The sequence below is a fragment of the Microtus pennsylvanicus genome, chromosome 10, assembly GCF_037038515.1.
Source record: "Microtus pennsylvanicus isolate mMicPen1 chromosome 10, mMicPen1.hap1, whole genome shotgun sequence".
NCBI lineage: Eukaryota > Metazoa > Chordata > Mammalia > Rodentia > Cricetidae > Microtus > Microtus pennsylvanicus.
The window spans coordinates 51,498,239-51,523,268 of NC_134588.1; the positions used below are offsets into that span (position 1 = coordinate 51,498,239).

The 25,030-nt window shown below is 43.7% G+C and overlaps 1 protein-coding gene across 2 annotated transcripts in view; it reads left to right on the forward strand.

Moving 5' to 3' along the window:
- Nucleotides 1-25,030, forward strand: part of Astn1 (astrotactin 1) — a 329,272-nt gene that overhangs the window by 141,597 nt on the left and 162,645 nt on the right. The window contains exons 3-7 of one of the 2 annotated variants that reach the window (XM_075988353.1): nt 12,652-13,045; nt 14,828-14,974; nt 15,992-16,099; nt 20,266-20,415; nt 21,251-21,418. In XM_075988353.1, the coding sequence (XP_075844468.1) occupies nt 12,652-13,045; nt 14,828-14,974; nt 15,992-16,099; nt 20,266-20,415; nt 21,251-21,418 (967 nt within the window). Of the gene's footprint in view, nt 1-12,651; nt 13,046-14,827; nt 14,975-15,991; nt 16,100-20,265; nt 20,416-21,250; nt 21,443-25,030 lie in introns of both variants that reach the window. The other variant, XM_075988352.1, reaches the window with a different exon arrangement.

A 25,030-nucleotide genomic window follows, 5' to 3' on the forward strand; every position in this document is an offset into this window, starting at 1 on the left:
GCTTCATGAACACTGTGATCTAAATTAAAATTAATTCATGATGACACTACACATTGGCTGGGAATGGTGAGCTCAGGGTCGCCTGCCCCAGACACAGAATTAAACATTGGCCTGGCAGATGAGCTTCGTCTCATCAGTTGCCTTGGAAGCGAGAGTCTCTGCTGCTCTTTCTGTCATGTGATCAGCTCTGGCCGGATCAGGCTGACCCACGAATTCGCTCTGCATGATTGAGTCACTGATCAGTAAATTAAAATCCGACAAACAATGGCACAGTTGAGCCTTTTGTTGCCTCCCATGAGGGAGAGGGGGAAGAGCCAGGGCTCAGTTTCAAGCTTCCCTTTGCCCTGGCCCATCTTTAGCTGGTAAGCATCAGGCTTGTGCCCAAGGTCCTGATGTATGTGGCAGGCATCTGGCTGGGAACAAAGTGAGCCTCAGTCAGCTGGTGAAGAAAAGAAGCTTCTGTGGCAAGTTCTCTACTTCACTCCGTCACCACCCCACCCCAGTCTAAACATCCACGTCCACAAGAGGAAGCCTGAAAACCAAAAGGACAAAGTTGGCAGCAAGTGGCAAGGGTTGATGGGACACCAGGGAAGGAGGAGGCATGGTAGGGCAGTGGAGATTTTTATTTTTTGTTATTTTTCGCATTAATGATGAGAAGGGTTTGAAGACTTGGCTAATGACTTTGTAATTAGCTGAGGAAGATATCTGGCTGGTCCTGAAGCCTGCTCTAATGAGGATGTCAGCCTCTCACTCGATTCCCTTTATAAACCAGATTTCTTCTCCAGAGTTTGTGCTTGATTAGCTCCAGAGAAAAACAGAACATAAGCCATTCTTTAAAGAGAGAAATAAGAACCATGCCAGTTAGTGCACAGCCCCAGAGGGGTACCTTTTCCTGTCAACCTCTTGCCTCCTCCACTCATGCTTAGAGCCTTAGGTGAAGGCTTGGAAGGGATCTTGGCACAAAATTCTCAGATTGTGACTGGGTGCCAGTATGTCCCCTAAGCCCTAAATTGCCTCTCTCCTACCTTTGCTACAGTCTTCCGTTCTATTGTGCATCTTTCTGGGAGGCCAGGACTGAACCCCAGCTGGATTGTGAAAAGGGATATGACAGTTAAAGACTCATTGTTCTCTCTGGGGTTTGGATTAAAACTGGGGGCTTGTGATTAAAATTTAGAATGTTCTGGGTCAAATACCTTACAAGTTGGAAGCACCTCATGACCAGCAGTTAATGGCTTGTGTTGGGAGTGGCCGTTGCTATCCTTTGGATCCGTACTGGTTAGTTGTTACTGTCAGGTTGACACAACCCATAGTTACCCAGGAAGGAATTTCCATTGAGGAATTGCCCAGATCAGATTGGCCCGGGCCATGTCCGTGAGAAATCATTGTGATTGTTGATTAAAGTGGGAAGGCCCAGCCAAGTGTGAAAGAAGCCATTCCTCAAGAAGATGGCCCTGGCCTGTATACACGTAGCTAAGGGGGAGCAAACCACAGACCAAGCCTGTGAGCAGCCTTTCTCTGTTGTTTCTGCTTCAGTTCCCACCTGAGCTCTTGACCTGACTTTTCTCTACGATGGACTGTGATCTTGAAGGGCACACCAAATAACCCCTCTCCTCCTCCGTCAAGGTGCTCACGACCGTATGTTTACCATCGCAAACAAAAGTAAACTAGAACAGGGTCCTAATGCAAAATGTGACATTGAGGGTTTGGCTTTTATCCTCTGTGTCTACATCCCTTGGAACTTGGAGGTTGTGTGTGGGGTGGTATCTGACAATAATGTCATTCCTGGTTTCCATCCATCTCTGTTGTACTGTAATACCATGCAATGGTCTACTGTTCCATGTAGGTCTCTAATTGCAGAATAAGAATTTACAGACAATAGAGACGCTAGTCTGTGTGCATGTATATTATGCCCTCAAGGAAGTGGCTGAGACTTTCTATCCTAGGATTTTTGAAGAGAATTAATCTCTCTCTTTCCCTCTCTTCCCCCCTCTCTCTCTTTTATGTGTGAATGTGAGCATGGATGTGCATAGCATGGATACTGAGATCAGAAGACAACTTTAGGTGTTGATCCATAGGGGTTTCTATTTTGTGTTTGAAACAGCAAGTCTCATTGTCCTGGAACTTCTCCATGGAGCAGGGATAGCAGGCGTTAGGGTTTCTTGGGATCTACCTGTCAGACATGTGGGCTTCCAGGGATCTAGCTCTCTCCTCCAGACATCTTGCCCTAGCTGGAATTGTAGACATTACCCACTATATCCAGCTTTTTTAAAATGTGAGTTCTGGACATCTGAATTCAAGTTCTATTGGGAAGCAAAGACTTTTCTCACTGAACCTTCTCCCGGCTTCATTATACTTTGACTACATCTGTCCCAGAACTCTTGATATCAGTCTGCTCCCTCTATGTAAAGTGACCACCCTTGGTACAATTGAATTATTACTCTACGTTATGTATTTATTCAGCCCAATGGTCAAACTTCACTGAAGGATATGATGACATTTTGTTCAGGCAATATTGATAGTACCAAGTATTGACATGTGGAAATATTTGCTTGCATACCCCCAAAGATTAGATGTCAAGGCAAGATAGTCAAGGGCTTAATTGAGAGAGAATGAAGAGAGAGTTGGACGACTAGGGCCCTTGCTATTTTGATAGGTCTTTCCTCTTCTACATGGTCCTGTAGCTATATTGTTAAGGTGAGTGGTTAAGTTAGGTATTGGTTTGACTTTGTTTCTCTTGATAAACTTATAGAAATTACTTAGCTCATTTAATCTTCTATTTCTTTATTTGAAAAAAGTTAATAATTTTTAGTTCTGTTTATTGGTAATATTCAGTGAAATAGTGAGTGAATTAAGCGTTGGGTCTGGCACATGGTAAGAATTTAACAAATACTATTATTACTATTAACTCCTTTTCTCCATCATACCACTAGTATGGGAAGATGACAGTATGTCCTTCTAATCACAAAACAAGACAAAAGAAACTCAAAGAAGAATGAAGTACACTCAGTGAAGTCGTGATAAAACGATAAGAAGTATAAGAAAGGGTTTCTCCTTGAGATTGTCATGAAATAACCTATCAGCTATGTAGACTCTTCTGTGTCACTGAATAATCTTTAATAAGAGGAGAACAGGGTCAGGGGGCTCTGAATAACCTAACTAGACCCTGGCACAGGGGACCTCATAACATCCATGATGATCAAGGTGTACCCTACCTGTGGGTCATGAAAATGACAAAGGCTGGACCCCATCTGAAAGGCCTTCCACTTATACCTTTTCTAGTCTCTCTGAGAAGCACAGTTTTGAATTTTCATGTTGGAAAAAATCAGATCTTTGAAGTTATAACTGGCTTCACTAGTGACACTAAGGATTACAGACAAAATTCATGGAAATTTTAGCTTCAATTCTCAGCTGATGGTGTCACGGGCTGTTTTCTTCTGAAGTCGCTGGGATCCCCAGGTTATACTTTGCATATGGTCTGCCTCAATGACTGGGGTTTAAAGCTGCCAGTTAGTTTTTTATCATCCCCAGCTGTTGGCCCCAGAGCCATCAACTCTCTGAGGCTTCCTTCCCTCCCCTTGAACTGAGCTGCCTCACTTTTGAAGAAATAGAAGAAAAATGTCAAATAATTCCATCTGATTGAAAGGAAAGAAGAATTCTAATGGTCATTACCAAAAAGTATCCACCGCCTCTTCTGTTACTTGGTCAATAATTCCTTTAACGTTGGGTCCTAATGGAGCAGATTATTATCATGATTTTATTTCATCAAGATTACCTAGTGCACGGAAACAGGGAGGAAAGAGGAAAGGAGCGTAGCCAAGAATAGGCACTGGGCATTAGCCAGCTGGAGATGTTTATTTATTGGCTTCATGCTTGGCTAGTGAAGTTTAGAAGGGCTGGTGCTCACAGCCCAGGGAGAAAGCCTGTCTCACGCTGCTCTGCCCATGGGCTGCTGAGACAGCGACCTGGAGTGCTTTTGCTTCTATGTGGATCCTTTAATCTCCCAGATTGGCTGTCATGCATAATACACACATTTATGCATAGGTGTGTGCACACAGCCACACAAATGGGTTCTATGCAGAGCTGTCCTTTTAATACCTGACACTGATTAGGGGTCGCATCCATAATGGCTTCCTCAATTGCATCATCTCTCATAAAACTGTTGAGTTTAAATCCAGGGGGATGTCAGGATGTCTCTGCCTGATTCCTCTCTGCCCATCTAGACATCGAGGCCAGTCATGGGGATGAGGGAGTCCACTGAGGTGGCCTTGGAGCTTAGAACAGAGCTGTGGTAAACTATTGCTTTATCATCCTGGTCCACTCAGCCCCGCTCACTTTAGCATTCTCATTAAGGCACAGTCAGGGAACTGAAGCTATTGAGGATCAGAGAGCAGTTTAAGAAGAAATGCATCCCCGCCCCCCCATGTTGCAGTTCAATGGCAAAGTCAGAGGTCTGAGTCAAGAAAACTCTCAGGAACCAAAAATGCTTCTCTAAAAAAAGAATTAGAGGAGGATACCCCTAAATAGCCCAGGCTGACTCCTGCACGCTAGCCTCCAGTCACTGCCCCTGTTGGCTCCAGGATCTCATTAGATTAACCTCCTGAGTCTCATAAAGGACTTACAGACAAACATTCTAGATTCCAGAGGAGAGAGAGTGATCAAAGATAACTGTCTTGAGACTTTTAGACCTAGGAAAATAAAAATGAAGGAAACAAGAAAGAAGTTATAATGTTAAGTTGCCTTAGAGAAAATTTGACCATAATCTCACTTGGAGGGATCCTGCCTACCTAGAAGGCTCTTCACATCAGAGTCGGTCTTTTGTTTATGGGAGGTTGCTGTTCTCTATCTTTGCCGGACAAATAGCATTTTCATGAGGCAGGATCTTCAGAACATTCCATCTCTTCCCTGAGAACTGGCTCCTGGGGACTAGAAGAGTGAGTAAGGGAATCTGGGGGTACCAAGGCAGCAAGCACCAGCAAAAGCTCCGTTTAGAGGCTAGCCAGGTGTGGTGAGGCTTCCTCCTGCGGGGGAGTTGTACAATTCATGCCAGAAGACTCGGAACACATAACTCTTAATTAATATGGTGGCCCATGGCAACTGGAAAGCATTTCCAGAAGATTAAAAGCCCCAGAAAGGCCCCAAGAGAAGGTGATGTTCCTAATAACTTATAAATTGAACTTGCTGCTTAATATGTTTAAAGTGTTTCACTTGTCTTCCACTTGGGAAGGAAATAGGCAAGGGATAATGGATTTCTATTCACCAAGCACCACAAGAGAGAAAATCTGTCAGAGAAGATAACCAAGGGGTTTTCTTTCTAGTTTGGGTGGCTTCTTCTGGCAGTAAAGGGATTCTCAAGGTCAAGAATATGCTACCGTCTTAATGACATTAATTGACTTAAAAGATCTGACTTACCTTTGGGAAGGGAGATGTCTGTTTGTCAGTGCTAAATGGAGTTGATGGTTGTTTCTGAACCAACATTATATCCTTGGTTTGTGGTTTTGGTTAATGGTTAGGAAGACATGACCAAGTTCTTTCTACCCTCCCAGCTTCACATTATTTCCAGTTAGTCATGGGTCATGATTAGAACTGTCAACAACTGATAGCAAGAATTGCTTCATTTCCTTTAGTTACCCCATGTTATAGAGGAAGGCAGATATTAGATTCAATGAGGCCATGATGTTACAGAGTGTTGTACAATGGGGGCAGAATTGTTATTTTATTGGGAACTATATCTGCTTGTTTTCTTGTTGCTGTGGTCAAATATCTCACAAATAACAGCTAAAGGGAAGAAGGCTTAATTTTGGTTTAGATTTCAAGGGGTCCAGTCTCCCATGGTAGAGAAGACTTGACAGCAGAAGCTTGAAGCAAGTGGTCACATTGCATTCTCAAACAGGAAGCAGGGGATGTTTTGTAAGTGGTGGGCATATCAATGTTAGTGCTTAGCTTGCATCCCCAGACCATGGGGTGCTGCCATTCACATTCAGGTTTGGTCTTCCTTCCCCACTTAAACCTTTCTGGAAATGCCCTTATAGACACACTCAGAGGTGTGTTTCCATGGTGATTCTAAGTCTAATCAAGTTAACAAATAAGTTTCATTATTACAGAGATCTTAATGCTAGTAATTTAGGCCAATTTTCTAGTTGACTAACAAAGCACAAGATCAGAAAGGCATTGAAACCATCTATCTATCTATCTATCTATCTATCTATCTATCTATCTATCTATCTATCTCATATTTGTCTGTCTATCTGTCTATCTACCTACCTACTTACCTATCATCTATCTATTACCTATCTATCTGTTATCTAGCTATTATCTATCTATCATCTGTCATCTATCATTTATTGGTTTATCACCTATTGATTCCATCCATTCATCATCTGTCTGTCTGTCTGTTTGTCTGTCTATCATCTAGGCCATTCATTCGTTATCCTGGAAGTCTGATTCTGGATTAGAATGTGACTAGATGGCCAATGGATTTGCTAAATTTTCTCCTCCTGTCTGGTTCCTAGAATAGCCAAAGGCAGATATGAGTTATTGTTGTCATATAAGAGTTATGTCATTTAACAGTTATGAGTTATTGTTGGCCTTGATCTCCAGGCATTGTTAAGGAAAAACAGAAGACTAAATGATCCTATCTAATTCTTCATTTTTTCACCACTTTTTAATTCTGTTAGGGATGCAATTTGTGTCCAGTTGCCTTGAGGAATAATTAGCGATGTCTCAGATTCACTGTACTGTTACCACTCCACTGAGCTTTGAAATGCTAGCTGATTGATTGGCCACAGTCTCTTGACAGATGGTCACTAGAAACAAAATCTCAGCTTTTCCTCTTTTCTGCCAATGGCTCACACAACCCAGGTGATGCCCTGAAACTTCTGTGACATTTCATAGATCCAGACTTTTTTATTTTATGATTTATTGATCATGTGACACTGACCAGTGAAGGGTGTCACTGGCCTCCAGGTTCTCAGAGCCTCATTTCTTGTACAGCGTATCTTTACCTTTGCTGTTCCTTTTGTTCTAAAACTCTCTAGCTGTTTTTAGTACCAATAATCAGCCTGACTTTCTTTTATGCTTCCATTTACTTTTGTTAGTTTGATTTTGTTCCCTGACTAAAATGTAAACTCCATTAGATTAGGAACCCTACCTGTATTATTTCTTTAACAGTAATAACAGAAAACACATCCCCAGGACAGGTCTCGCAAACACTCATTGAATAGCTTAATAACAAATAAACGAGTTTCCTAAGTAGTCAGCTTGTATGAATTTAGCTTATAGGCACGTAGATATCTATGTATTGCAATGTACTCAAAGTTGATGAGCCCCATCTTCCTCCTCCTCCTCCTCCTCCTCCTCCTCCTCCTCCTCCTCCTCCTCCTCCTCCTCTCTCTCTCTCTCTCTCTCTCTCTCTCTCTCTCTCTCTCTCTCTCTCTCTTCTCCTCTTTCTCCACTCATTCCTTCATTCTATAAGCAGTTATTGGCTTTCTGCCTTATGCCAGGTACTAAAATCAACTTTGGAGCTGTAAGAAATATGTCAGACATGACCACGACTTTCATTACTAGATTAGAGGAGATGGGAAAGCCAGTCAAAGGCAAAAGTACTTGTGGCTAATGTGGAAAGGTCTATGGGCAGAGCACTGATGCGGAACTGACTTTGATGAGTCAACTGAGGTGGGGGGGGCAGGAGCCAAGACCTAAGGTGGGTACAGCGGGGTCTTGTGGTTGAAGCAGAGAGTTAAGACAAACTCAAAATGGAGAGCTGACTAAAATTTTTCTGATCTTGGGTAATGACCATTATTAATATTATAGAAAACACTGTTACATAAAAATTATAAAATATACAAATTATTTGATAAACTTCATATTTCTCTCTCAGGTAAGTACCACAAATGTCAATTTCATAATAGAATAAAGGTTTTTTTTTTCATTTGTTTGATCTCTATTAAATCCAGAAGAAATGATTTATTGATTTTTAAAAGAAAAATATGTTTTAAAATGCCACTTATTTGCAAGGTGTTTGTGAATAGATGCGGAGTCCACATATAGTTCCAGTATGATTGTATTTACAAACAACCATTCTGAGAAGAATCAATCAAATGCTCAGAAACCTCATGGAAAGATAATAAAGTGGAAAATAATGCTATACCATGAAGTCGGTTGTTACTTATTTTCAGTGCTCAAAGTCTGCAACTTATTTCTCATCAACTGAATACAGATGCATCCTAAGGTTTTGTTTTGAGTTTTCAATGTCATAAAATCTGAAGCGAAAACAAATACATTCTGAGCAGAGTGACTGAGTCCAGAAACACAAAGCTAGCCAAGGCTTTCCTTTCAAACTCCTGTACATTCCCTGAATCTGGCTTTCCCTGAAGCCAGGTTGGAGAGTGTGTTCTTGCCCAGACTGTAGGTAGAAGTCTATCTAGACTCAGATGTCAGAGGGAGTTTGTTCGACACAAAATACTTTCATTTGCAGGAAGATAATAACCTCCATCTTGCTTTTCTTCCTCATTTGATTAGCAGGAAATCTTCAGAAGTCCTTGACCTAAGGTTTGAGTCATTTTTATATGCTACCTCTTTGAGAATCTTTGAAATAAATATCCTAAGACATCTGCGACTTCAGGTGTAAACTTTTCCATGTAGATAGGAGAGGTAAAAATAACAGATATTTTAATGACCTGGACTTGTATGGGAATATAATGTAACTAAAGAGGCCAGTGGACTTCCAAGTTCTCATTGTGGAAGGACAGTTTATTTAGCTTTCTAGACATATGCCTTAATCGAATACAACAATCAGGTTTTTTTTTTTATTTTGAAGAGGTTTTATACTTTTACTTGGTAGCTGACCATTGAATAGAGCTTATACAGACTTCAGACAAATTTACGCATAGTAAGCTTGTTATTATTGTCACAAAATCTTATTATGTAAAACACTACATACAAATACTGCATGACATTACATCTTGCATATTATTGTTTACATGATAATTCACAATTAATTAGTAAGTCACAGCAAAGTGTTATAATGCTTGTCACCAATTCGGGTTATGGGAGCAAAGAAATCATAGAAGAACTAGAGGCCTGAGAATTCTCTCCCCTATACAGAAGCAAATTGCCCCTGATGGCTGAAGCTTATCACTGGTAACCAGTTACTAGAGAGGACATCAGGAGTCACTACGTCTCCACAGAGGTAACGGTCTACTGAAGCAAGACTAGAGACACAAAATAGACAGATTTAGACAAATTAAAACCTTGTTCCTAGCTTTCTACAAGTTAAATGTTTTAGAAAAATAAACCAAAGATACCTTTGGTTGAGTGTCTGGACTCTAGTATATGGGAAGTTAATTGTTATACACGAACCTAAGAAATGGCCTCGTGAGAAGAGCAGTTAGAGGCTCTGCCGTCACCCACTCAGCTCCATCACTGTTTTCACTTCTCTAGACCTTGGCTTGCTCATCAGATGAATGGGTCGAACCTAGAGATTTTCAATGGGTCACTAAACTAAAAGACAACATATATTTCTTTGTTAAAATTCAGTTAAATTTGAGAATCTAACAGCACTTTGCTGGCATGTGGTGAAAGGTGCTATGAATAATCTTATTTAAATTCATTTAATATTTAAATAATTATATAAAATGTGTGAGGGTTGTGGGTTTGTTGTCTGTGCTTCTACCAAACACAATAATCTTATATCTGGGTTCTTAGTAGTGACTTGGGAAACAGTCCCTTGTAACGGTGCTCTTCAGACCTCTGGTCAGCTAGATATGGACTTGGGCTAGTTTCTTGTTTTCAGTTTGTGAAGCGAGGATGGATCTAGACACAGGCATTCACTTGTTCCCATTCCATCCTTTGAACTTGTGAGGGATCAGAGAGCTTACGTGTCTATGGGTACAGCTCATCATAGTGACTGCAGCCTAGGGATCTATCAGCTCTGGGGATGTAGTCTGGGATGCTGTACTCTATTGAGATAGCTCACAAGATAAAGAGCTTGCTGCACAAGAATGAAGACCTGAGTTCATGTCTGGCACCCACCGAGATTTCAGGCACTAGGTTCTCTATGGTGAGATTCTGTGACCCGACCCACCACAGGGCAGGGCAAAGGTAGAAGCATCCTGCGGGTTATCGATCCCAACAGTCTGGCAGAAACAAGAGCTTCAGGTTCAGTGAAAGAGCCTATCTCAAAAATAAGGTGAATAGCAAAAACAGAAGACCCCCAGCACTGACTTCTGGCCTCCGCACATGCGTGCCCACCATGCACACATCCTGCCCCCCCATACAAAAAACATAGACTCTGAATTAGTCACTGGGGTTCCATCCCAGTCCTTCTAACCACACAATACATGACCTTGAACAAGTTATTTGACCTTCTTGCCTCATTTTTTTTTTCAAACAACAGTCAGGAAACTCTACCTCTTAGAGATAAAACTGTAGAGTTTTTTGAACAACTGTCTGATACCAAGCAAACACCCATTAATGAACAGCTGCTATTCTTTTATTATTGTGTGATATGGGCAATGAATCTACGGGCTGGATTTTACTGTAACCCTGTTGTGACCATCTGTATGCATAATTAGTAAGGAAGGGTGGAGGGGCTTACAAGGAACTGAGTGTGAGCGAGAAAGATGGTGGGTGTTTAAACTATTCCTCGGGGATTGATGTTTATGTTGCTCTTAAGGCTCTTTAGGGAATAAAATTACCTCTGGCTTTCAGTGGCCTAATTCAATGTCTGACAACTTCTCTCAGTCGGGAAGTTATTCCTTCCGTGTGGCTTAATTACCTATTGTTACAGCTTCAGTTTGGGGTGAAAGAAAGGATAGCCCATCTGACTGTGCCGTGCAGATGATTGACGGCTCTGCTGAAAACTACTGGGTCATACAGAGATGCTTACCATCAGTGGCTCGCTTCGGGGCTTGGGTCTGTACAGTTGAGTACAGTGTCCTCTAGGCAGGGTTCTTCTCTGTGTGTCTGGTAGTCACACAGTACGGAGTGCAGAGCAGGTAGCAGTTAGTAGGATCTTGAATACTTGGTTTTGTACCCTGTGCAACTAGAACGTGTCTACTTTGTCTCCATTTGCATGAGAGACTGCACCAGAAGAATGCATCCTCAAGATAAAGCAAGAAAAACTTGAAACTTGAAAAGTTATATCCCCAGCTAGCCTCAGGTCTTGGTCTGTTACTTAACAAAGGACTCTACTGTGTGTTTAGCTACCTCCTCTTGTGGCCTTTTTGAACACGGTAGTGTGTATGTGTGTGTGCTTATATGCATATATGTAGGCAGATGGTGAGAAATTGAGGATAGCCAGTAAGATTTGCTGGGAAACTGTGCTCATAAATCCAGGGAAAAAAATCATTGTAAAACTGGGGGAAAAAGGGGGAACTTTGCATTTGTTTGGGGGAATATTCTTAAACCATCTTCACATGGGTGGGCCCATGGGAAATGATAGGGACTTTTTAGCTCTATGAGATACAATAGGTTGACCATGACTGGAGCCAAGGTTAAAAGGAGAATCATTTGGTACACCTTGACTTAATGAAGTAGATTTGAAGGGATATTAACCTAAATAAAGGGGTGAGTGTGACTGGGTACGGGAGGTTGATTTCTGTGGAGCACTATAGAGGAAAGAGCATGGGAAGTTCCTTCACCTCTTTAAACCCCAGCTTGGGCTTGTCACCCTGACAAGCTTGTTCAACTCACTGAACACTGTATCCCGAATCCTCATCTCCAGTAGACAGCTAGTACTGCCCTGACTTGTAAGGACTGGCCTTTGAGGTGGTGGCCTCTGGAGTTTGGAAGGCTCATCAGGAAATTCCTCAACCAACCCAACTCTAGGTTATAGTACCAGCCCTTTCCACCAGGGGAGCAAACAAAACTGCGTTCCTGCTGGCCCCCTGCCCCGTGTCATGTGCAAACCAGCAGGGTTTCTTCCCACCGCTTGGGCTCAACTCTGGTGGGGGTAGATGTGTCGATGGTTTTCCCTGCTAGGCCAGTTATTTTGGTGGAGAGAGTTAAGGTCCCTCTGAGCTTGGTCCTGATGCTGCGTGATGTATTGTGCTGCACACTTTACATCATTCCTTTGCCCAATTCTTAGCAGCCACCATGAGCAGTTTCGTGGTGGCTTCATTGTACAGACAAGGAATCTGAGTTTTGGCATGGATAGGACTCGCTGATTCGTGGGTTCATTGTGAGGCTCTATCTAAGATTGATTGTTTGGATATGAGATGAAACTCGATGCCATTCCCTGCTGGCTGCTTAAAAGAAAGCCCCAAATCAGCTTTATGAGTAGCACATCTACAAAAACAAAACAAAAAACAAAAACAAAAAAAAAAACAAACAAAAACAAAACCTTTTCCCCCACGTCTTTCACTGAAAACCCAAATCTCCATCTTCTCCAACCTCTGTCTCAAGTATTTGCTAAGCCAGATGCAACTAGATTCATTGAAATGATGCACTAACCACACAGTCTCATTCTTCTCCCTTGTTAAACGCCAGTGTCAGCAGTGTCCCTTTGTTGCTGAGGGATGCTTACTATAAGTGCTCAGTACGTTTGATTGCATGAGTTAATGAATGAGTGTGGACGGAGTTAGCAGATGGAGCAATAACACTGCAGAGTGCTCACCTCTCTTTGTGGAACTCTCTGATGTCCTGTCTTTCCAGGGTGGCATGATCGCTCTGCTTCTATCCATCTTGTGCCTGGTGATGATCCTGTATACCCGCAGGCGCTGGTGCAAACGTCGCCGCGTGCCCCAGCCGCAGAAGAGTGCCAGTGCGGAGGCAGCCAATGAGATCCATTACATTCCGTCTGTGCTGATTGGCGGCCACGGGCGAGAAAGTTTGCGCAATGCCCGAGTGCAGGGACACAACTCCAGTGGCACCCTGAGCATCCGGGAGACACCCATCCTGGATGGCTATGAGTATGACATCACAGACCTGCGTCACCATCTGCAGAGGGAGTGCATGAATGGAGGCGAGGACTTTGCCAGTCAGGTCACACGTACCTTGGACTCCCTTCAGGGCTGCAATGAGAAGTCTGGGATGGACCTCACACCAGGTAGGAATGGGGGAAGGAGTCGGCTCATTTAGTCCTTGCTCAGGTAGGCCAGCAAGCAGCTAGCTAACAGATACTATGTAGCAAAATGTACCGATGCCTTTCCTCAAGTGGGCAAAAATAACCTTTTTCATAGACTCCACCCCACCTGAGGAGCTATTAGCAATTAATGGCTCCTGGGAGAAGAAGAACCAGTTTTCTTCATGAGTGTGAACCTGGTTGGTTGTCTTGCTCCTGTGGACAGTCTTACACCCATATGCATGTAAGCAAGCACTAACTAGACTTAATGAAAATTTCTATTAAGAGGACATTAAGTATGTGGGAGGACACAGGAGGAGTAGGAACGGGACACGAGGGGTGGGTCTGATCAAAATACATTGTACACACCTGTGAAATTCTCAGACTTTTTTTTTTTTAGACAGCTGGGCTGGTTTTCTAATCCATAAAATTAGATGTATAGTATTAGCATAAGTTGGGTCCACTTCCACCCAGTACTGGGAGCAGAGAGGTGCCTTTAGGTGTGGTAGAGTGTTCTAGAGCCTCTAAGTGTATACTGGGAAGCCCCCTAGGAAGTGAGGTGGTGGCCTGGGAAACTAACCTGGCGTGACCTCTTTGTATATCACATATTTGCACAGACAACTGAATTCTTTAGTGACAAGGAGGATCCTCAGCTACCAATTTCTTGTTCCGTTTTGTTTTTCTCTCTGCCTCCTAAGATGTGGGGCCTTGAGTCTTCTAATTACATGACTTTGCCCCTGCTTCTGTGGTCTCTACACAGGATGCATTTTCTTTCAAAGAAAATGGAAGACTGCAATCAAAGCATCAGATCTTAGATGCTAGACATATCTACAGAGACAGTGGCTAGAAGAGCCTTGGCCCTAACTCAACAGAACAAGATCAGGGTCAAAAACATGCGGAGAGGGAGGAACGGTTCTTTTATGATAGCCCACGTCTCTCCCTTTCAAACTGCTATGAATCAGTACATCTTGAAAGAGAACACCTCAACAGTGATCCTTCAAGGCACTGCCCAGTACCTTCCTCTTTGAGGAAGACACATTTGATATTGCATACTGCTAAAGATGCACAGACTCTGGGAGAGGTGGCAAAGGTTAACATCACATAGTGGGACATGGAAATTCTACTTGGCATCTAGAAGATGACCTGTATCAATAATCATTTCTTAATACGACTTAAAGACTGAGAACTTCAATGTCTGAGAACTTTGAAGTCTAAGACTAGAAAGGAGGAGAATCCAACATGTATGATATTCCCCATAGCGCTGGGCAGAGTACCAAGGCCACGGACTCCACATACGGTACTTGGGGGTTTAAATCTAAACTCCTTTAGGGAGCAGACAGACCACACAGATGTATGCAGTAGCTAGAGTTCAGTCATGAAGGAACGGTGAAGACCGAGATGAAAGAGGGGCCACCTTCTGTCTGAAGGCACATAGATTCTCTTTCTGCTAAACCCTGTGCTGGTCAGAGGAAAAACCCTGCATTCTACATTTAGCCAAAGGCTGACAAGCAGTGACATTATCAATACGGAATTAACTCGATTGGATTTCCAATTGTAATCCTCTTACTTCACTCCTCCCTTAACGTCATAGTCCTAGAAAACAGAGAGGAATGTCTTAGCTTCCACCCGCCTCTCACTTTCTAAGTTCCTCGCGTCAGTGCCCTGGGCCCATCTACCCGGCTCACGTGGGTTTTCTCACTTTCTTTCATGCTTTGCCTGTTCTCTTAAGGTTTTCTTCCCCCTTTGTCTTGACTTTTCCTTATACAGGAAGTGACAATGCCAAGCTGTCCCTGATGAACAAGTATAAAGACAATATCATAGCCACGAGCCCCGTGGATTCCAACCACCAGCAAGCCACTCTGCTCTCCCACACCTCCAGTAGCCAAAGAAAGAGGATCAACAACAAAGCAAGAGGTAGCCATGTCTAGTTCTAAGTCTGCGGATGGGTTCCAAACTGTGGGGAGAGGCAAGGTCATTAAACCAGCTCCACATACTGCCACATATAGCTACAAAGGCACAGTCTTCTGGAGGCCAAATAAAAGCTGCTTGCCACAAAATGTAAGAGTGGAAATCTTTTAATTAAACATCTTTATGAACATGAGTAGTTCCTAGGAACTAATTGAACAAGTGTGCAAAGATGTGTGTAAATGGCTGTTTACCACATTTAAACAAGCCAAAAATTGGAAAAGGGTTAGATGCCCACCAACAGGGAACTGGTTAACTATCTGGCACATCTGCTAATGTTCAGTGACCTAGCATGCAGCCATTTAAAATGATCGTATAGATCTTTATTTGTTAATATGGAAAGCTGCCTGCCCATCTACTCAATGGGGAAAATGAGATTATGATGAAGATATGGCACAATTCCATTTCAAAGGGAGATTAAAAGCTCTTTACCTGCTTCAGTATCAGAAATAGAATGAGAGTATATGGGTATATATTTATCAAATGATCAAAGTATTTGCCTATCATTTAGAGGGCTTGAAGGAATGCTCCCTGCTCGCATGGCTATCTACCTTATTTATTCTTTTTGTATGTATGTACATATTATGGAATCAGTGAAAACTCAGAGATTAAAAATGTCTTTCCTCTTCTGATGTAATTCTGGTCTCCTGTTAACCTGAACAAAACATTTCCCTTCTTTTCTTCTCCACCCCTGACCTCTCCAAGTCCTCTTTGACAAGCAGATGTCTGACAAGCCCCTCCTCACAGAGCCATGTTCTGTATGAAGACTGGAGTGTCATCAATTGCTCTCAAAACTGCTTGCTACTCCAACAATCTTAGACACTGAGAAGCCCTAGCCCCTCAGCTGCCTCTCCTAGATTGTCCATGGACCACTCTCATTTTTATTGACTTTCCAATTAGACCTCACCCTATGACTCTGCATTGCAAAAAGAGAAAATGTCTACTCTAATTCTCTATCCATTCCAGCTGGTTCCGCCTTCTTGAACCCTGAGGGGGACTCTGGCACTGAGGCAGAAAATGACCCACAGCTGACCTTTTATACGGACCCCTCTCGGAGCCGGAGACGCAGTCGAGGTAAGAATGATGAAGCGGGTGTGAGCATGGTGCAGGTGGGGAAGGCGGGGACCATAGAGGACTCTGTGCACTCAAGCCAGCATCACCAGGAAGAAAGCTTGGATTGCAGCGGGTGCTTGCTCCCAGGAAGAAAGAAGAGCCTAGAGTCCAGTGAGAGCGAGAATCATCTCTCCTAGAAAATGGCACTCTCAAACAAGTTTCTAAGTTGTTTGAAAGGCTGTTTCTTGGTCAGAAGACTCTCAATTCCTTCTGGAAGACTCGGCAGTCATGTTTTGCTATTCAGAGAGACAAATAAAGTGGGTGAAGTTTGTTAAATGAGTAATCGGTGTACTCCTCATCAATCCAGCTGCATTGGTCTTGGGATCGAGCTGGGATAGAAGGGTATAGCCAGTAAAGGAATTATCTAGGAGTTTTCTTTAACCTTTAAGTCTCTACTCAGTACCATCTTGAGACCTAAGCCTCCAGACCCCTCATTTCTCCTGGCACAAGTTAAGGAAACTGATTTATTCTTCGCATTGGCTTAGTTGTGCTTCTGTGCAGTAGCTGTATTTATGCTGCAGACTCATCCTTAGTAACCTCAGAGATGACTCTCGGTGCTCTAGGCACCACTGTCCACTCCTCCTGGTGTTGCCATTACCTCTGAGGGTGCTCTACAGCTGAACAACAATGAACCTCAGCATCTACTTGCTGTGTGGTGTTGCATAAGGACACAGCTCCTCTGAGCATCCCTTCTCGCACAGACTGGATGACTTACTAGTAACTCATACATATGGCTTCTGTGAGGATTACATCCTTTGTTTATTTTGGCAACTGATAAAGTATATGAAATCACCATTGCTGCTTGCAGATCTTTCCCAATGTAGTCTCCAGCTTTTATAGAACCCCATCTTGGAATATATTGAACAGACTCCCCTTGAGATACTGTGGAGGATACATGAATGGCATCAACAGTGCCCACTTTGTGTGGACAGAACTCAGTAGCGTTTCCAGCCAATACCTATCTAGTAGCTTTCAGAACATACACATTTTGGCTGAATCCTACCTCTATTCAAACTCTCTTCACACAGAATACATTCTTCCCAGAAACTGCAAGAAAGAAGGCGGTTTCATTCTGTTCCAAAGTCTGTAGGCTTCCCAATCTTTAACGTTTGAATTTTTCTTTCTATTTTTTTTTCTGAAGAGCCAGTGGGCTCTTAATCGTCTACCTGTAAATGTTTCCTTTTCCCTGAAGTGGGAATGCAGGTGACAGTATCTCCCTCTCCCTTGATCCTCAAAACATTTTATAGAACAGACACACGATCTAGGCTGTACCAAAGTAGGCGTGTCTTACTCCACTAAAGACTTACTGGAGAAGGCTCCTGGTGATGAGTTAGTTGCTTTAGAGGATAAAATGATTTGTTTCTTTAAATTCCAAGCCCCTGTAATGCATCAGCTGTCTACTGCTATTAACTAAACTATAAGTGGCTCAGGGGCGGAGCAGCCCTAATTATTTTTTCAAAGTGCCTACTAAAGGATTTTACCTATAATGCATGTGTGTAAATGCCTGCTTAATTGGACTGGATACATCAATCAGACCAACAAAAGCATCTTCTAACCTACCTCCTCTGGGTCAGCCTCTGTGATAGGTAGTGGAAACAAGAAAACATGGCACAATGATAAGGCTTCCTGTAATAATATAAATAAATAAAATGAGTACTCAGAAGCGATAACACTTAATTCCACATGGCAGCAATAGGAGGCAATAAAGAAGAATTAGAACTGAAATATAGGCAGTGCATAGGATGTCTTGAAAAAGAAGTCTTGGGTATGAGCATTTCAGTAGAGGAATGCAGTACATAAAAAGCTCGGAGGACTCCAAGAAATGTGGTTGTCAAGGAAGTGAGGGAGATGGCAGCTCTAGCCAGGGTATAAACATAAACATAGAGGGAAGGTAGGGGTGAAGCCAGAGAAGAAGCTAACTACCAAAGCAAAGACCTGCCAGGCTATTGCAATTGCGCTTCCTTCTGCAAATGAATAGGAAACCATTGGAAAATTCAAAGGCAGGCAGGCATGCTAGATTGTGGGTTGATGATGCACACAGAGGAAAGGGACAAAAATATCTGTTTCTAGTTATTGCAATCATGGGAGAGCAGTGGCAAGTGCCTGCAAACAGGGATGTCATCGTGCGCTAAGAGCTGTAACAGCAGGGTTCACTGAGGGCTGCAGGGGCAGGGATGAGTGAGAATCTGTTCTTGAAGGTTTCAGGGAAGTGTTTTCGGGAAGTTATTGTTTGAGCTGAGTCTGGAAGGGTAGGTGTGGACTGGGATGACAAGGTGACAAAATGGCCTTCTGTGGAAAGGAGATAATATGAGCAGAGTCACTGGCATGGAAGGGATGGTCTGGTGAGAAAGCTGAGAAACAGCTTTACTACGGTAAAGTCTAGGGTGCGTGCTTGTGGGTGGTATAGAAAAGGAAGCTGAAAGACCGGCAGAATCCAGGAAGCTGTGACCCTGTTGTGACGTCAAGTCTTGGACTGCTGTGTTAGCTTGTCAGTTGTGCTATGTGGAGGTCTCCTCTTGAGGCAGTAGAGATGCTAGCTGAGAGCCAGGGGTGTATCTATGAGGGGGAGACAGATACTCCCCAGAATCCTAAGGTAAGATGAGAGAATGGATATGAAAGTTTAAACAAAATGAACACACACACACACACACACACACACACACACACACACACCTTGGCGGTGAGAAAGTGTGTCCTGTGAGCAAGCCGGGAGAGAGCTGGGCATAATGAAGTTGTTTGAATTGAGAACTGGACAATGGAAATAGGACAGAAAGCTGGGTTTTGAGAAACGTGATAGATATAGTTTGGGATACGTGGTATTTTGGTGCTAGAAGGTATTGACTATGGTGGATCTGCTTCTGAGGCTGGGCTGGGTGGATCTTTAAGTTTGAGGAATTGGACTCCATGCTGAAAAGATCCCAGTGTGAATAGCACCTTTCCAACTCACAAGAACCAGAGGTTATTGGCAGCCTCTGCATTTCATCCTCCCAACAGCCCTCTCCACAGTCCCTTGGGAGAGCCCACACACTGACAGATGGGTGGTCTTGAAAGCCACACTCATCCCCGTGTTTCCTGAGAGCAGCAGTTCCAAAGGCTCTGTCCTTTATAGAGAGTTGGCTTTGGATCCACTCTGCAGCCTCTTATGACAGCTACTTCATGAAGCCTCAATTGTTATTCAATGATGTGAGCCCTGTAGAACTCTGAGCACAGGTACCTGACACATAATGACCATTTCGTAAGTGTTAGCTGTCACAATTAGGGCCTCTACTTGAGACTTATTTCCCTCTTCTGCAAAGTAGACAGTGCCTCTCCAGGCTCACAGGTGTGTATTATGAACAGACAAGGATTTACCAGAAAATAATGTACAAAGAAACTTAGCACAGTTTCCTCCCCTAACTGGACTTACATTACTATTAATAATAAATATTAACATAAATAAGAAAATTCCAGGAAAAACTATACATTCCATTGCCTTGCTTTCTCACCCTCCCACATGTATCCTGCCTCCAAGTGCCATTCCCTTCACCATCCCTCTGCTTGCCACCACTTCATCTAAGAGCAAGAGAAAATCCAGTCCCCCCAAATGAGCAAAGTAAGCTCTTGCATTTCCATCCCTTCCAGTGGTGTCTGAATGGAGGAGAGGATTCTGGTGTGACAGCATCATTGCACACCATAGAAGAAGTGCATGCTCTTCTACTGGGGGAGGTTCCTCCTGGAAGCCTGGGTTTACACTGTGGGAGCCTGGCATTAGAGCACCCTCTGCAAACAGCAACGGGATTGCACTACAACGATTAAACTATTTTGCCTCCAAGAATTTTGAACTCAGCTAGGGAAGCAGAGGGAGAGATGTCCTCTTTGTGTCCTCTTGTGAGTCTGATCCAGTCAAATCACAGAGAATATGCACTCAGCTCACCACTACTGACCTTGAAGGCCACCAGGTGGTCAAGTTCACTTTCTCTTCAACAGGTGATGTCCCCAATGAAGCTTCCTGAGGCCACATAGTGGAGATATTTTCTGATGGCTGGGAGTTAGGTTTGCCAGACACGCTTGTTTGCCAGTAGAAGGCCGAGTCAGACAGTCAGTGCTGGGATTTTTACCACCGTGTCCTGTTTTTGTCTTGCTTTCAGTGGGCTCTCCCCGAAGTCCTGTGAATAAGACCACCCTGACCCTGATCAGCGTCACCAGCTGTGTGATTGGCCTCGTGTGCTCCTCTCACGTCAGCTGCCCTCTTGTTGTCAAAATCACCCTTCATGTCCCCGAGCACCTGATCGCTGATGGTGAGCTCATTCTGCCGAGAAGATGACAGCTTCTTCAGTCGGCAGTTTTTAGGCTGGGCAGAGGACAAACCAAACAAGGGCCACTGTCGTGGGGAAGAGGGATGTGCTCCAAACAGGAAGGAAGAGGATACAGTTAGATTGTCCACCGATGACCTAAGAAATTGAGCTAATAACAAACTGAATGGGCCATCTCCGTTTCTCCACAACCACAGAAATGCAAAGCACACTGGTTACAGGCGGATAGATACCACAGTCCTTTAGTGCTCGAGGAAGGAAAAGCAACTGGGGCAGTCGAGGTGTGTAAGGCTCAGCCGTGCTTTGGTTTGCTTTGCCCAGGTGAGAGATTCTGAGTGTCCCTAAGTCATTTAAACCCAAAGCACCTAATTGACTTGTTAATGTCTGTTCTCTGGTTGCTGCAAGGTTGGAAGCAGGTGGGGATGTTCACAGCATCCGGGGACCTGCTATTTCGGGGCACACCATGACAGGCAATGGGTCACTGTTACCTGACCCAGTGCCAACACCTTGTAGCTAAGTCTGATGGAACCATGCCATGGTCACCACAGAGCCACTCTGTCCCTCTATCCCCGAGGAACACTACAGCAATACGAGGCACAGCAATAGGGGAGGATATATCTGGAAGGTTTAATGTCTCTGGCCTCCCAGCAGTCATTGTGAAGGCAGATCCTCCATCTGCCAGTCCCTCGTACTAGTACTAATAGTAGGCAAGGGCTGGTGAGTGTAATGGTCCTGGATTAGGACACGCTCATCTCTGATGACTTGCGCCTATGTATTGTGTGTGCATCGGCAGACACGTTTCTTCTCTGTCACCCTGTAGGGAGCCGCTTCATCCTGCTGGAGGGAAGCCAGCTGGATGCCAGTGACTGGCTGAACCCTGCCCAAGTGATTCTCTTCTCGCAGCAGAACTCCAGTGGGCCCTGGGCCATGGACCTCTGTGCCCGGCGGCTCCTGGACCCTTGTGAACACCAATGTGACCCCGAAACTGGTAGGCGGGAGCACCGGGAAGCGGGTAACTGTCAGAGAGAGCATGCCTTCTGCAATCACTCCTTTGAAACTCAAATCATTTCTCCCAATTCCACTGCCCCCTTTCCATTTCATGAGTAGACCGCCCATGGATATCACCATGTGTTGAGCCACTGAGCATAAAAACCTGCAATAGTCTGGCAGGAGCCTGGACAAGATCTTAATTGCAGCCTTATTATAAAAAGGACAGTTTGGAACAACCTCCATTGCCCATTTTGTCATTATCTACCTACTGGGACTAGCCATTTTATAATTGCAAAATTAATTCATGTTTATTATAAAAATAGTATAGAAGGAAATGATGATCATCTGTATTTCTGTCTCCTAGATAAATCACTTTAAAACTTTTTATGTCCTTTCTTTCCATCACTAGCCAATGCATATTTTTAAAAAGATTTCCTGGAAGCATAGGAAGTCTAGCTGAGTTTTTCTGAATTTGTAGCCTTAATATTCCATCATATGAATTTTCCATAATCATAATCCTCACTAACATTTAATGGCCATTTGCTGTTGCAATGGGCATTTTATCCCAGCTCATTTAAACAGTCTCATTACTTTAAAGTTAGAAAGCTCTCAATTTTTTGTTTTTATAAGTACTATTAAAACAAACCTCTCCACAAGGAAATGTAGGGCACATGGGACGTTATTTTTCTTCCAATGAATCTTAGAGATAAATCACTGCACAAAGGCCATAGACATGTTTAAGTGTGTTACTCCATCAAGCAAGACAAGGGTAGTTCTGAGGAAGGCTCGGATTCAGGTAGTGTGAAGTGCGGTGGCTGCCTTACCCCGGGAGCATGCGTGCTCGGGAGCCTGGGTCTCTATGCCAGAAAGATGTATACTTGCGTGGCGGGAAAGGGTTTACTTTTCTGGTTATCACGGGAGAATATCTAACAGAAGCAACTTAGAGGAGAGAGGATCTATTTTGGCTTATAGTTGAAGGGAACACAGTCCATAATGACAGGGAAGGCTTGGTATATGGGGTTTTGCCTGTGATGGAGGGGAGTGGTGGTGTGGCTTATTACATCTTTATGGACCAGAAACAAGCTCTCACTGGAAATGGAGCTGGCCTAGAACATTTAAACCTCTTCTCCTATGGCCCTATACCTGCCAGCTAAACTTCCGGTCCAAAAGTTTCCACAGCCTTCCACTGCCACCAACTGGGGACTATGTATTTAAACACGGAAGCCTATAGACAAAATTTCACATTCAAACCATAGTAAGAGGTTCATAAAGAGTGGTCTCTACACAAAGACCATTTTCAGGAACTAGAATATCACAGGTAGAATTTCCCTGGAGAAGTGGTGTAATACTATGCAATAAAGGAAGGAGTCATGAGCCAAATCCTCAAGATCTTTGTCTACCATGTTTAACTCTGGAAAGAGAGGCAGGGTGTTCAGCAAGGACTTTCTACAGATGTGGCCCAAGATATACAATGTGCATTTTTGGTACTTTATTATTAAATCTCTCTGAGAAAGCAGCAGGTAACTGTGACATCTAAAGTTCATGTTCTTAGGTTTTAAACTTATTTTACGTGGGCCCATGACAGAGATTCTAGGTCCCCATATGGAGGAGAAAGTACAGCACTTTCAACATCTGATGTCTAAGACGGTGCTTACTCGCCGTTCCTCCTACGCTGTCAAGGCAAACACCAAACCAAACAGATGGGCTGTGTACCGTGCCCAAAAGCTAGCGTGCTTGGAAGAAATTAAAAAGAGCTTGTCTCAGAGGTGGGAACTCTCCATGAAGCAGAGCTGGCCTCTGGTACCCTTGTTCTCCAGCTGGTTAGGATTAGGAGGATTTGGGACAATCTTAGCTGTTAAACTCACTTCTGAGAGCAACGAGAACTCCAGAGAACCTAGCATGCTTCCTTTTTGCCATGAAAGGAAATAAAGGGCCCACAGTTACACGTGGAAAGTAGGGGACTAGGTGTTCTATGCTTTGGGAGGGTTGGACACCAACCACCTTCCTACCTTACCTAATGTTTGATTATCTGGGCCTAATTTGCCCTAAGTCCCTTGGCTACCTACAAGGAGAATTTGTCTATAACCTTTCATGAAAGCAAGCAGAAATCAGGTTATCAAAGGTAACATAATATGTGCAAATATACCCACTCCAATCTGTATGTCATTCAGCTCTTTAGGATGTAACCTGTACTAAGCATTCATTCCTGATGGGTGTGCCAGGAAGTTATTGTCTGTATCAAGGAAGTCTTCCTGTCTACCCTTCAGCCCCTTCCAGATGTAGAACTTCTAATCCTTCCTACAAAATGACTTCAGGAAGCACCTCCCCTGCAAATGGTTTCCTGGTATCTGTGATAACCAATGAATTCCCAACTAGAAAGTCACAAGGGTACTAAAAATAGGAACCCAAGGCCTGCAGCAAAGCTAAGGTAGGACATCTCCATTTGGTGTGGCAGCTGAGAAACGATGCTGTGGAACCTCTCATTTTCATTAACGCTGGAATTGGAAACCCCCCCTCCCGTGCTGCCTCTCTCTGCACATGGAATGATGTGGTCATCCCACACGCTCATCACTAAGAAACTTTATCGCCTCCCACACTCCATCCTAGAGCCTTTCTCCAAAGAGCTGAGTGTGGGAATTGGCTCCAAGTCAAGGCGACGTTATTTTTTGCAATCCTCCAGCTAGCTTACTTGGAAATGTCAGAGTGTTGGGACATGTGCTTTCCCAGCCGAGCTGAGGGGTCTGCCCATATGGATTCATAGGGCTGTGCAAATGCACTTGTGTATTTTTTTCACGCAGACACACGTACCCATAAACACACAAGCACACAAACACAGATGCTCAGGCAATGGGAAGGAGCAGCCTTTGGTGCCTGGAGCTCCCCTTAGGCAGCCTTCCTAAAAGTGTCCCAAATCTACATGTGTATTTAGACATCATCTGCACAGGACTCCACAACACCAGGTGTGAGAGACAGAAACGTGGACTCACTCCACCAGATGCCCACATCCCCCTTCCCACAATCTGTAGGTGTGTAATGTTGCATGCCAAAGGAAGGTAAAATGGTAAATAGAACTGAGGTTGCCTAACAGCTAGTGTTACAAAGGCAAGATTCCCCTAGATTATCTGGGTGTCCCAATTAAATGACAATACTTCTCCAAAGTAGAAGGGAGAAAGGGTCAACGTACCTTGATGAAAGAATGGTTCATCAAGGTATTGTATACTTTGAAGATGAAGGACGAGTCATGAACCAGGTGTGCAGGCAGCCCTTAGCAGGGGGAGAAGCAAGGAAGCAGATTCTCGCTCATAGCCTCTGGAAAGGAGCGTAACTCTGTAGACTTACTCTGAAGGCACTTTGATCTTAGCCCCAGAGAACCCATATTAGTCCCCGCTGGCCTATACAGGCATGACACAATGAATTGATATTGCTTTAGACACTTGAGTTTGAGACGGGCTACAAATACACCAAAGGAAGAACAAAAGGGCTAAAAGAGAGAAATGGGTTGTGTTCCCCCTTTTCCTATACCCCCGTCATGATCTCAGAACTCCTAAAGCTGTGGGAGGGGGCTACAAAAGTACCAGGGCTATAGGAAACTTGCTGGGTTATTTCAGTT